This window comes from Puntigrus tetrazona, chromosome 17, assembly GCF_018831695.1.
Source record: "Puntigrus tetrazona isolate hp1 chromosome 17, ASM1883169v1, whole genome shotgun sequence".
Lineage (NCBI taxonomy): Eukaryota > Metazoa > Chordata > Actinopteri > Cypriniformes > Cyprinidae > Puntigrus > Puntigrus tetrazona.
The window spans coordinates 10,654,708-10,666,168 of NC_056715.1; the positions used below are offsets into that span (position 1 = coordinate 10,654,708).

The 11,461-nt window shown below is 34.3% G+C and overlaps 1 protein-coding gene and 1 long non-coding RNA gene across 3 annotated transcripts in view; one reads left to right on the forward strand and one right to left on the reverse strand.

Annotated features, from left to right (window-relative positions):
* Positions 1 to 7,971, reverse strand: part of LOC122362297 — a 56,320-nt gene extending 48,349 nt beyond the window's left edge. The window contains exon 1 of the long non-coding RNA XR_006253089.1: positions 7,878 to 7,971. This is a non-coding gene — a long non-coding RNA (uncharacterized LOC122362297). The remainder of the gene's footprint in view (positions 1 to 7,877) is intronic.
* mdga2a (MAM domain containing glycosylphosphatidylinositol anchor 2a) overlaps positions 1 to 11,461 on the forward strand; it is a 115,101-nt gene that overhangs the window by 18,669 nt on the left and 84,971 nt on the right. Inside the window, exon 1 of one of the 2 annotated variants that reach the window (XM_043263710.1) lies at positions 7,135 to 7,407. The exons of the other annotated variant lie outside the window; for it this stretch is intronic. Within the exon in view, the coding sequence (XP_043119645.1) occupies positions 7,362 to 7,407 (46 nt within the window). The 5' untranslated portion in view covers positions 7,135 to 7,361. Of the gene's footprint in view, positions 1 to 7,134; positions 7,408 to 11,461 lie in introns of those variants that run through there. 2 annotated transcript variants of the gene reach the window in all.

Genomic DNA, 11,461 nt, shown 5'->3' on the forward strand with positions numbered 1-11,461 from the left:
GTTCTTATATTTAAAACTTTCAATCAATAAAATCTCCAGCAAACACATTATATTACAAAACTCCACATTGTACGTACTCTACATACTGGTTTATGTATTGTGCCAAATAATGCTAATACCACATACAGCAATGACAACAACAGCAATTGCTTTGACAAGAGCATATGGCATCCCACCAGAAGTGGAAGGTTGGGGTTTGTGCATACATGAAGGGATATAATTACATCAAGCCATTATTTCTTGGATGACATATTTTTGCAAGCCCAGTTTTTCCCCACTCTCACTAGCATTGAATGCAAACCATAATCTAATCATCACTTTTCATGTGGACAGCATGCTGCATCAACGGATTAGCTTCTCTGTGAGCCGTAAGCAGCTTTTCCAAATTTCATTACTGTCCCCCTCATGATCAGGTGTTGTGTTCAAACAGGCCCAGACTCCCTGTGTTTTGAGGTAGCTTTGATAGCAGTGATGAGAAATCAATGCATTTGTCTCAGTGCAGCAGGAGGAAATTGTGCCGGTTGTTTAGCATTTGGAGGCGTACTTGCTATTGCCCAGAAGTACTATATTGGTAAAGTGGAACGTTGAGATTGGAGGCGTAGAACCTGAGACGTGATTGAAATATGGATCTCACAGATATGCGTTGTGCTCTGCTAAACGGGCTTCGTCTGAGAGAGACACGCAGAGCTGATCAGAGATAGTTTTGCGCTTTATACATCACCCTCCATACGTCACCGTGAGCACAAACCGCAGGCAAACAATATATTTATGTTAAAGGGAGTTAACCCCAAAATGAACAATTTGTCCTTTCAAACCCACAAGGCTTTTCAGATCACAAATTAACATATTTCTTTATGAAAGCCAAGAGATTTCATACCACGTGTAGACGGTAATGCAACTACCACTTTCAAGACTCAAAAAGCCAGTGATTTAACCGCGATGTTGCGGAGCTGCGAGAATGGGCAGAGAAAGGGTCGCTCTCCGCTGCACATTCACGAGAGTAACGGCATATTAGAATGATTGCTGAAAAATGAGTTAGGGCTGCTGAAAATCCAGCTTTCCCAGAAGAGGAATACATTTTTAAATATATTCGAATAGAAAGGAGTTACAAATCTGCATATAATATTGGAAAAGTCACTTGTTTAATACTGAGTCATGGTCTATGTTCCCATCACACAACGTTTTCCTTTGTGCTTTGAATTGTAGGGCACACGGTCATGTTTTACCTTAAAAGCAGGCCAGAAATATTGCCTGTCCTAATTACACAGAGAAATTATTATATGGCTAATAATACAATATGAGCTTTGGACTAGAATAAGACTGCCTGAACCCATGGCCTTGTGTATTGTCTGCTGGTAGAATTACCATGCCCTTTAATTCCCTGTATTTAATAAGGCTGGTTCACTTTAAGATGATGAAAACAAATTCGAAGCGGAATGTATATCCCAAAAGGTTTTGTAGTTGCCTGCTACACTGGTGATGCAATTACGATCATGACAACAAGCTTTGCATCAGAATCACTGCTGTGAGATAGACTTTGAACCAAATATGCATCCATTAGTGGCTCGTTTTAATCACTTTGAATTAATGGAGAACTTTAAAAAAGAATGATGAAAGAGCGGAGATATAGGCATACATATTTGTAGTCGTTTTAGTATTTTGTTATGTTGTAGACTTTTTTTTTTTTCTTTTTAAAAACAAAGATGTAGCCAAATCCTTTGTTTTGTATAATGGAGAGGGGGCAAAACCGTTCTGTTCTTCAGAAAGAACAGAAAGATGAGATCATACTTTAGCACAGGTAGCCTGGGGCTACATGACAAGTTTGACAGCTTTAAATAGATAATGTAAAATCTCATTTATCATTACGACATCTTTCCTGTTCCAGACCAATAGATCAAAGGATGCGAACAATCAAAAATGCGCAAGCAATCCTTCTTAGGATACGCAGAAGCGTACGGAGATTGCTGATTCTAGCCTGAAAGGTCACCCACCGCGCTGACGTCAATCTAGAACTAATTCATTACTATTTTAAAAGCCAAACAAACCAAAGTTTTTAGCTGAAAGCCGCTAAGCAGACTCAAGTCAACCGAGCTGGTCCCCAGACTCAGCAAAGCCGGTCCTCACGCTAAAAAACTTTTCAATTAAAGTCGAAACGAACTTAAAGGAGGGTGATAAAGTTCATTTTAATCAAATTCAGCATGAGGCCTTAGAAATCAAAAGGGTCAAAGGTGATTCAAATGAAAAAGCAGCTGTACAGATGCTTGCAGCGTAGAAAGAAAGACCTATTATGATCATAGCTGTTGACTCAGAGCTGATGCTGTGATAAATGGGCAGAAAAAGGCCCAAGCTGTTCTTTAAAAGAGCATAGCTAGGCATTTTGCATTATTGACATCATTTTTGTTTGAATGTGCATGTTATAGTTTAAAATTGCTGCTGATTAAAAAAAATATCCTTCCAATAAGAATGTGGCAAAGTGAACGGCCCTCTAAAATATGTTTTGTCTCATGCCTCATAAAATCATTTTTTTATATATATTTGAAAAATGTTCAAAATAATTGCAATTATACAGCTGGTATACAGTTTGGGGTCAGTATTTCTTTCATAATTTTATTCAGCAAGGACTTAAATTAAATTGATCAAAAGTGACAATCAAAACAGTTTCAAAAGTAATGCTGCTCTAATGTATCTTCATTTTCACAAAAAATATGAGGATCGGTTTTTCTACATTGAAAACCTGTGACCCTGGACCACAAAATCAGTCTTAAGTCACTTGGGTATATTTGTAGCAATAGTCAAAAATGATAGATTTTTATTTTATTTTTCTTTAATCATTAGGATATTAAGTCAAGATCATGTTCCATGAAGATATTTAGTGCATTTCTTACCGTAAATATTTTAAAAAGTAATTTTTAGTAATATGCATTGCTAATATTCATATGATAGTGACTTGTGATGCTGAAGACTGAAATAATTGTTACTAAAAATTAAGCGTTGCCATGACAGGAAAAAAAATTATTTCAAAATATCTCACCGCCTGGACGGGTTGGGGGTGTAGTTTTGCTTTATAGAAAATAATTTACCTAAATTTAGCTTTCATTCTTAAGTACAGTGTTTATTCAAGATGTTGCATAACATCTTTAAAACGTTGAATAATTTACCGTTAAATGGTATGTTAAAATTTCTTATAACACTGAAAATTGTTAATATTGTTTGTTGTGATCATTATTGAACATTTTGTTAATAGAATTCATTAATTGAGTCGCTATAAAGTATCGGTGACTTTGGCTTTCACTCAAGACATCCTATAATTAGTTTTGCCATCATGAATTACCAAGCATGTGTTGAGTTGAGTGTGAATTGAACTGGATGTAAGACTGCAGCTGCACTGTCGGTGGGAATTTATCTGTGTATTCGCGTTTGATAAAGTTGAAGAAACACGGATAGCATCAAACCATTATGCTTTGTCACGATTCATCCTTGGATAAAAGTTCTGTCGGTTATCTTTGTTCTTCCTCTTGAAAAAATGAGTATACAAAAAAACAGCCTTTTATAAATGATGGCTGGCACTTTGTGTACTCATTGTAGGGCCGCACGATTCTTGCTAAAATGTGAATCACGATTTTTTTAAACCAAAATTTATTGCACTTAAGTACAAAAAACCCCAAACAATACATTCAATATAATGTAAGTCCTTTTTCTTTATTTTAGACCCTTGTGACATCAGCGTATGCGCCAAACCTTGTGATCATTGTGCATAAAATATGATTACATCAGAGTAGTCGCAGTCACTAGCGACCTCAGATCTATAGAACAAAGTGCAGTGTTTGTTTTAGTGTTTTTCTCTGAAAATGCATTTTATACAATTTGTGCCGACTCCTTACAGGGTGAAAACAATGCAACGGGAGCAAGCTGTAGGCTGCACCTGAATGTTAACTTCACTTTTCTCTCGTTTTGTATGCAAAAAGAATTTGTGCACTGCCGTATTGGGTTCGGATTCTATTGGCTTTTAAACAGAGACACGCAAACTGGATCACGGACGTTCCCGTCTGTTTAATAGGGTTAAATGCTTTACGCTTCAGACATGTTTGCTGCATTAGTGCGCATCTGTGTTCGATAACATCATGCCATTAAGCATGATTTATTGTTTCTTTTTTGATTATTCCGAAGTGTATAACCGTAAGAGCTTTTTTTTTTTTTTTTTTTTTTTGCTATTTGCGATCAAACAATTTCGCTTGCCGGACATTTGGTGCATCGCTAACTCAAAAGGGCCATTAGATGTTACATGAGTGATAGCGGAACGTGGCCAATGAAGGGGAGAAAAGCGTTTTGTTAATAGAAATAGTGTAGAAATACGCAGAAGTGAATCTCGTCGTTTAAAAAAAGGGATTGCAATTATATATGAATTGAGATCTTTTTTGGTTAATCGTGCATCTCTAACTTATCGTCAATTGAACGTCATGGCTTTGGGTGGTGCCGCCGAGCCAGACCCTCCACAATTAGCTGTGTTCCCAGCATGATTAATATTAACCATTAGAAATAATCGGATATTTGAAACAGCACTGTCAATTCGGATGTGAATGCATATATGGGCCTTACAGAATTAATGCCAGGCTAATGAAAAGTAATGACTCGTTTTGCAGTGCTTATTCAATTGAGCTCCTCTGCAAATGTAGGGGGAAGGAAATTCCATCAGCCCTCGGACCGGTGGGATCAGATGATTGCCATACAGTGCAAAAAACGTGTTAAGGCCAAACCTGGGTGCTAATTGTTAGGGCCGGGGCCATACTTGTATTACGGTAGACAACAGAATGAATAAAAATGCCATGTCTAGAGCTGCATATATATATATATATATATATATATATATATATATATATATATATATATATATATATATATATATATATATATATATATGCATATTATAAATATATAATATATATGCATATTATAAATATATATATATATATATTTTGGAAATGTTTTCACTAAGAGCTAAGAGTCACTAAGAGTTTATTTAACAATAAGTTATTAAGTGTTAACTGATACTCACATAAAAGTTTTCATGACAGATTTGTTCAAATATAATTAAATGATGGCAACACGTACATGTAATAAATACAGACTATAGTTTATTATTTATCAAAATGCTTTTCTCTAGTGCTCAAGTTTATAGACACTGAATGATTTAAATGGAGTAAATTAAACATTGCATCCCATATTTTTTACAAGCTGTTTTATTGATGCTTTATTGTCTTTCTAGTTGAAACCCTAATTGAGACGTGATACATTCCAGTAAGTTATACTGTTTCTTTAAACATACAGTACATTCTGAATTTATTTTGCGCTGCCACTTGAACTAAAACTGAAAAAATCACAAAGCTTATTGTGATAATTGAAGAGCAGATGCCATACAAATAATAGTAATAGTAATTAAATGTGAATTATTATTGAATTCTAGAATTTCAATAATTCATCGAATACATTTTTTTCCCATATTGACTAATAGTCTTTAATGCCGCCATCCTTGTATGAAAAAAAGAACCCAGAATAAACTATAATTGGAATTAAGGTGCAGGGGAAATCAGTTTAATAATGAATTTTACTCCGATTATCATTATATAAAAGAATGGTAGACAAATGCATTGCGGGTTTGTCCTCTTGTATGTGTCTCACCTCCCCATGGGCTGTAAAATGCTTTAGATTGTATGAACAAGTGGGTTGCCAGGTTGGCTGGGGGTTAATCCACATGGCTGGAAACCAGAGGGGCTCGGGCAGCAGCAGTTGTCATAGCATGTGTATCAAAGTGATAAGCTCACTCCACCCAATAGGTTATTATCCTCCTCTGTCCGTGTCTGATTAGAGTGATTGAGCAAAAGGGATCCGTACTGTAAAAAAGGATTAATGTTTGCAGACAGAGGGGTCACGCTGTATTGCTGCACCCAACAGACATATTTGACATTTAAATAAACATTTTTTTTTTGTCATGAGCACCAGTGGTCAACACATAGTTTTGCAAAAACCGTATGCTGATACTGATATCTTTTATATTATAAAATTATATATATATATATATATATATATATATATATATATATATATATATATATATATATATATATATATATATATATATATAATACAGTTATATATTATTTAGAAAAAGTTTTCTATTATTTTGTCTTTATAAACTGCTACATAAAACACAAATTGACTGACAAATTATTAATTATTAACAAATCTATTGAGAAAATAATTAATTTCTAAAATTCTGTGAACTAGATAATTTATTTTAAAACGCACAATGCTTTTTTTTTTTTTAACACACTTTCTTTAAAACCTTTATGTTCATGTAATTCTTTGACAGAGTCCCTTTACCTGAAAGATAAAAGTATGTTCTCTGTTCACCATACACACTGTGTTTTCAGTTCTTTTTCATCCAGAATCTAATGCCAGACTTCTTAAATCTATAATAAACAAATGTGTCTGCTGCACAGGAATAAAGCAGTCTCAGACAGCTTTATGCTTTTATGTCTGTTTTCATTATTGTTGGTAGCAGCTATTGAGAATGGCTTTCCATCAGTGTTCATTACAGTGTTTATTCCCATAACTATGACTCTAAATTTAAATGTGTTCTGTAATACCGTACAATATGTTCATTTTGCAGCGTGATCAGAAAGCAAATGTAAGTAGCAATTTTCATCATACTACACAGCAGTGTTAGTCTTGACACTTTTTTATGCTCTTTAATGATATTTCATATATTTCCCAATAGTTAAGTTTCATCTAAAGAGGCTTGACATTTTTTTCTTCCTTTCAACCAAACAATCATTGAAGTTAAATTGTAAAATATTTAACAAGTCTGCTGTATTTATATGCACCAATATAATATTATTTTGAATATTTGAATAAGTTTTCTTGTTGAGATTTTTTGCTCAAATATGAGCTGAATGAAAAAAAAATAGTGACGATTGTTTTAATAAAAGAGTCTTTATGAAACTTCAGACCAAAATGAAAATTAGGTTGTATGAGTTTCCTCCTTCTGTTGAACATAAAAAAGATATTTTAAATTATGTGGGTAACTAAACCATTGACTATTAAATGGAAAATTAAAAAAAATACTATGGAAGTCATTGGGGGCCAGCAGCTATCCATTTAGTTTACTGATAGCAACCCATTTAATATTTATGTAAGTGATTTGTCCTTCCTCTTTTTTGAAAGACGAAGCAAAAATGAACATAAAATGAACTGTAATATTTCTTAACACTGTGTCCTAACTACAAGCGACGCAAAAGGATTCCGGCGACAAGCAATTAGGGTGTCCATACTAGACATGACGCGACGTCCAATCAGAAACAAGCATGGGCGGGCTCTCTGTGGAAGCGCAGCGCTCTCACAACAAAATGGGTACGTTTATTATCTAATTCATAAATATTAAAGCTTTTTAGCATCATTAAATGAACACGATGAATGACTGGTAGTTCACAGTTTTAACAGACATCTTTGCTTTAATTGATTTTCAAGATCTGCGGTAAACTATTGTTGCTTTCAGTACGGCTATAAGGTCACGCAATATGATATTTAAACTCATACTGGGCATGTTAACTTTAAAAAGAGCACATAATCAACTGAGATAATCTACTGTCATATAGTTTGTATGCCGTTAAATAAAAAACGTCACATGTCGCTGCCATGGCTAGTTAGGACAAAAACTCTGATTAACATGGAAAACATACCTTTTATCGAGTGTTGCGGCGCCGCGTCGCGTCTAGTTAGGACACGGTGTGAGGGTTTCCGACAGTGAATAGAAATCATCTTCCGCTCTAAGGGACCGCAGGCATTCAAGCATTTTTAAAAAGAATTCAGGCAGATATTACCATTGAAATCAAAGCTTGTTTGATTGGAAGGACATCCAAAAGTGCTTCAATTTCCCACGCAGGGTTGACTGCGATACAGACCCAAACTTGAATCACCCTCCAGAGTGTATGAGGCAATCACACAGCCGCTGGTTTGATTGATCTGGGCAGGAAACTCCGACACAAGGCCCGTTGACTGCTTTCTGAGATACTAATAGCCTTCCAGGAAATTAAACCGAGAGCACAGCCTTATTTATTTCTTAGAATATGTACTCGCATACTCTAGACGGTGATATACTTGACATGTAATGTGATGACATGAGATTGGAGTGTTGATTTGTTGCTGTGAATATGGCTGCTATGGAAACATCATCTAGTATGGGGCTTTTCAGTTCCAGCTGGGAAAAAACCCACTGGACAGAATTAACAAGCGCTAATTGATTAATGACTAAACATGGTGTCTTGAGGGTTGGGCCCAAAATATTATTTTAGGTGAGTACCATTGGAGTCATTTAATGGAATGCACTAAATACAAAAATATTGAAATAATTACATATTTATATTTAAATAATATAAGTTATATTATAAACTCGTTAGACTTATCACTGCCGTGCTTATGGGCTTTTATATGGACAATTACATGCAAGAGAAAAAAATGCATTTAAACAAATATTTTTAAATATTCCAAATACTTAAGTAAATTTTATAGTATAAAAAATATGACTTGTATTCAAAAAATACATTGTTTTTATTTTTTACATGAAAAATATTCATTCCAATATTTCTAATAATCAATAAAAATGTTGTATACTTAAAATAGAATGTTAAATGATATGCACTGTATTTATAATTTTATAACAAACTTTAATTTGAATTAAACAGCTAGTTTATTAAATGTATATTGTGAATTAAATAATTTTATCCATGTGGCTTTTGATTTCCCTTTAATTAAGCTTGCCAAGTACATTTTTGCTCAGAAATGAGTTTTAATTAAATTAATGATGATTGATTTAATGAAAAGGATAATTCACCCCAAAATTGTAATTATTTTATCATTTACGCACATTCGGGTAAATTAATTGTATACTTAAAAATAAAATAAAATTAAATACATAAATTTAATGTTAAAATACTCAGTATATATATTTTTTCAATCCTACCAGATTATTTATACTTCTATAACAATCCTTCATTTGAAATAAACAGCTAACTAAAAAAAGTTTATCTAATGTATATGTTGAATTAAGTCATTTCTATCTATGTGCGTTTTGATTTCTCTTTAAACACCCCTTATTTGCTGTACCTCAATACTGTCATGTTTTTGTTATGTTAAATGACACAAGGAAGAGGATATGACATTATTTGGGTCTTCAGAGGAGCCAAGTTGGCAAGTTCTTTTCTCATGTAGCATTCACAATTCCTTGTTTTTTTATGCTTGACAGGATTTATAAAGCATAACATATCCACTCTGTCACAAAATATATATTTATTTAATGTTGCTTCTATTTATAAAAATGTTGTCATTTTGTTGACTCCTGAATGCTAATGATTTGAGGACATCCTAACCTTGAAAACAGGAAGAGCAGCAGCCATTTTGGTAATATTCCACAGCCGTTTTTATACTTAATTATCTCAAAATGACACAAAGCAGTGTGCTGTGTATATGCACTCTGTGCTTCCAAAATTGAAAAAGCACCTATTTGAGTGTACTAAACCTATGTTAGGACATCGTTCTAATGTTAAAAAAAAAAAAAAAGTCTACATTTATGTTAACACTTGTGAAAGATTAGCAAGTAATGATATGCGTCAGCGTGTCGAGATGCCTGAGACGCATATCTGTTTGTAATGCTTATGTCATTTATACAAATCCCTCGTGATAGCTAACTCATATAGAAACATAATCCTCCTCTGCATGTATGAGTGGTCTCCAGTCTGCAGGGAGCATCCAGATGTCGTAGTGCAGACGTCAGAAAGCACTCAAAGCTCTCTTTAATCAATAATAATCCAGAGACCACCTTCCGCATGCCCCTTTGAGGCCTGCTCAGTGATGTCTGCTTCATGAATTCTTGACGTCATATGGAAGGACATTAGCACAGTCATATGGTGGGTTGTGAGAAAGACACTGATTTTCTAAAAATAGATGGTGTGAAACTAGGCCAGGGTGCAGAGCAGGCAGCTGGCACACAGAAAGAGAATACTGTGTGTGTGTGTGTGTGTGTGTGTGTGTGTGTGTGTGTGTAAGTGTGTGTGTGTTTTGTTTCGGCATCCAGAAGGAGACCTTGCAACATAATGCATTTCGGCAGCGTTTCCTGTCATTGCCTAAACCCTCTGCAGTAGCCCGGTGTGCACTATTAGATCTTTGAGATGTCTTCATTCCAGGTGGTGTCAGTGCCTATTACTTCTGTGTGTTCACCAGTGTTGGGGAACTACTTTGAAACTTTTTTTTTCATTCCATGCTATATGTTTCTCACTGTTAAACTACTGCCAAAAGGGCTCTTTTGAAATAGTTGGCTACAATACAAGCTAGTAACAGAAATAACTACATTGAGGCAATTACTTGTGGTATTGATAAGCAAAAGACAACCACGTGTGGCGTGCTTATTAAACACATGCATATAACATTCAGTTTGTTGCTGTGCATATGATACGCAGTTTTCACGTACATTTAATAAGCATTTGCGCCATAATCATAATTTTACCCATCGTGAAAGCATGAACATGCAAAAGACAATTTGTCGCATATCTATACGAGTTTTCGTTTTTTTTTTTTTTTGAGATCAAGTAGATTTTACAGTGATAGAATTTTTATTTTAATAATAGCCCTGTTTTGCTTGCACAAAATCAATATTTGAAAAACATTCACTTTTATCAGTGTAGGAAACAGTGTAGTTGCGGTGTATTATTTTAGCATTCTTTAAGAAATGGAAACTACAGAACAATGGCATTTATTTCAAATGGATATTATATGTTTCTTTACTATCACTTTATATCTGGGATTGTGTTTTATCAACCAGTTCAACTTTCGATGCATACTTGCCGAATCTAATAAACTCAAAACTTTCCCTAGTTTTTCTAATTCTAAACATAGCGACGAGCTTCATATTAGCTATAAACGAGAACATCATAAGGACCAGTTAATCTGTTTGTTTGGTTTTTTTTATTTACATGAGCAGTACAAACTGATTCCTCATCTTTCCAAATGAGCAACACTTTGAAAAAAGCAACAACAGTGTACATCATTTTATCAGATCACAATCCTACTTATTAAAAAAAGGAGCTTGTAAATATTGTTAGCTGATTCATTACAGTAGATGATGAAAAGCAATTTTCTTTGTGAGTCATTAAACTGTTATTTGTTAAATATCACTGAGTTGCTCATGACTAAAACAAATCTCATTTTCCTTTCCTTCAGATCTACAGCTATCAAGCTATAAAACAACAATAATCTGCTATATAAGTTAAGAGTTTCGATACCCTGCTCATGTCATTTTTATTATTATTATCATGAGTCATTTTGCATGGTTCCTTTCCTTGTTGTGATTGAGACTGACTCAAATGACAAACTGAACGAACATCACGCCCACTTTCGTTGAGTCGCTCATGCA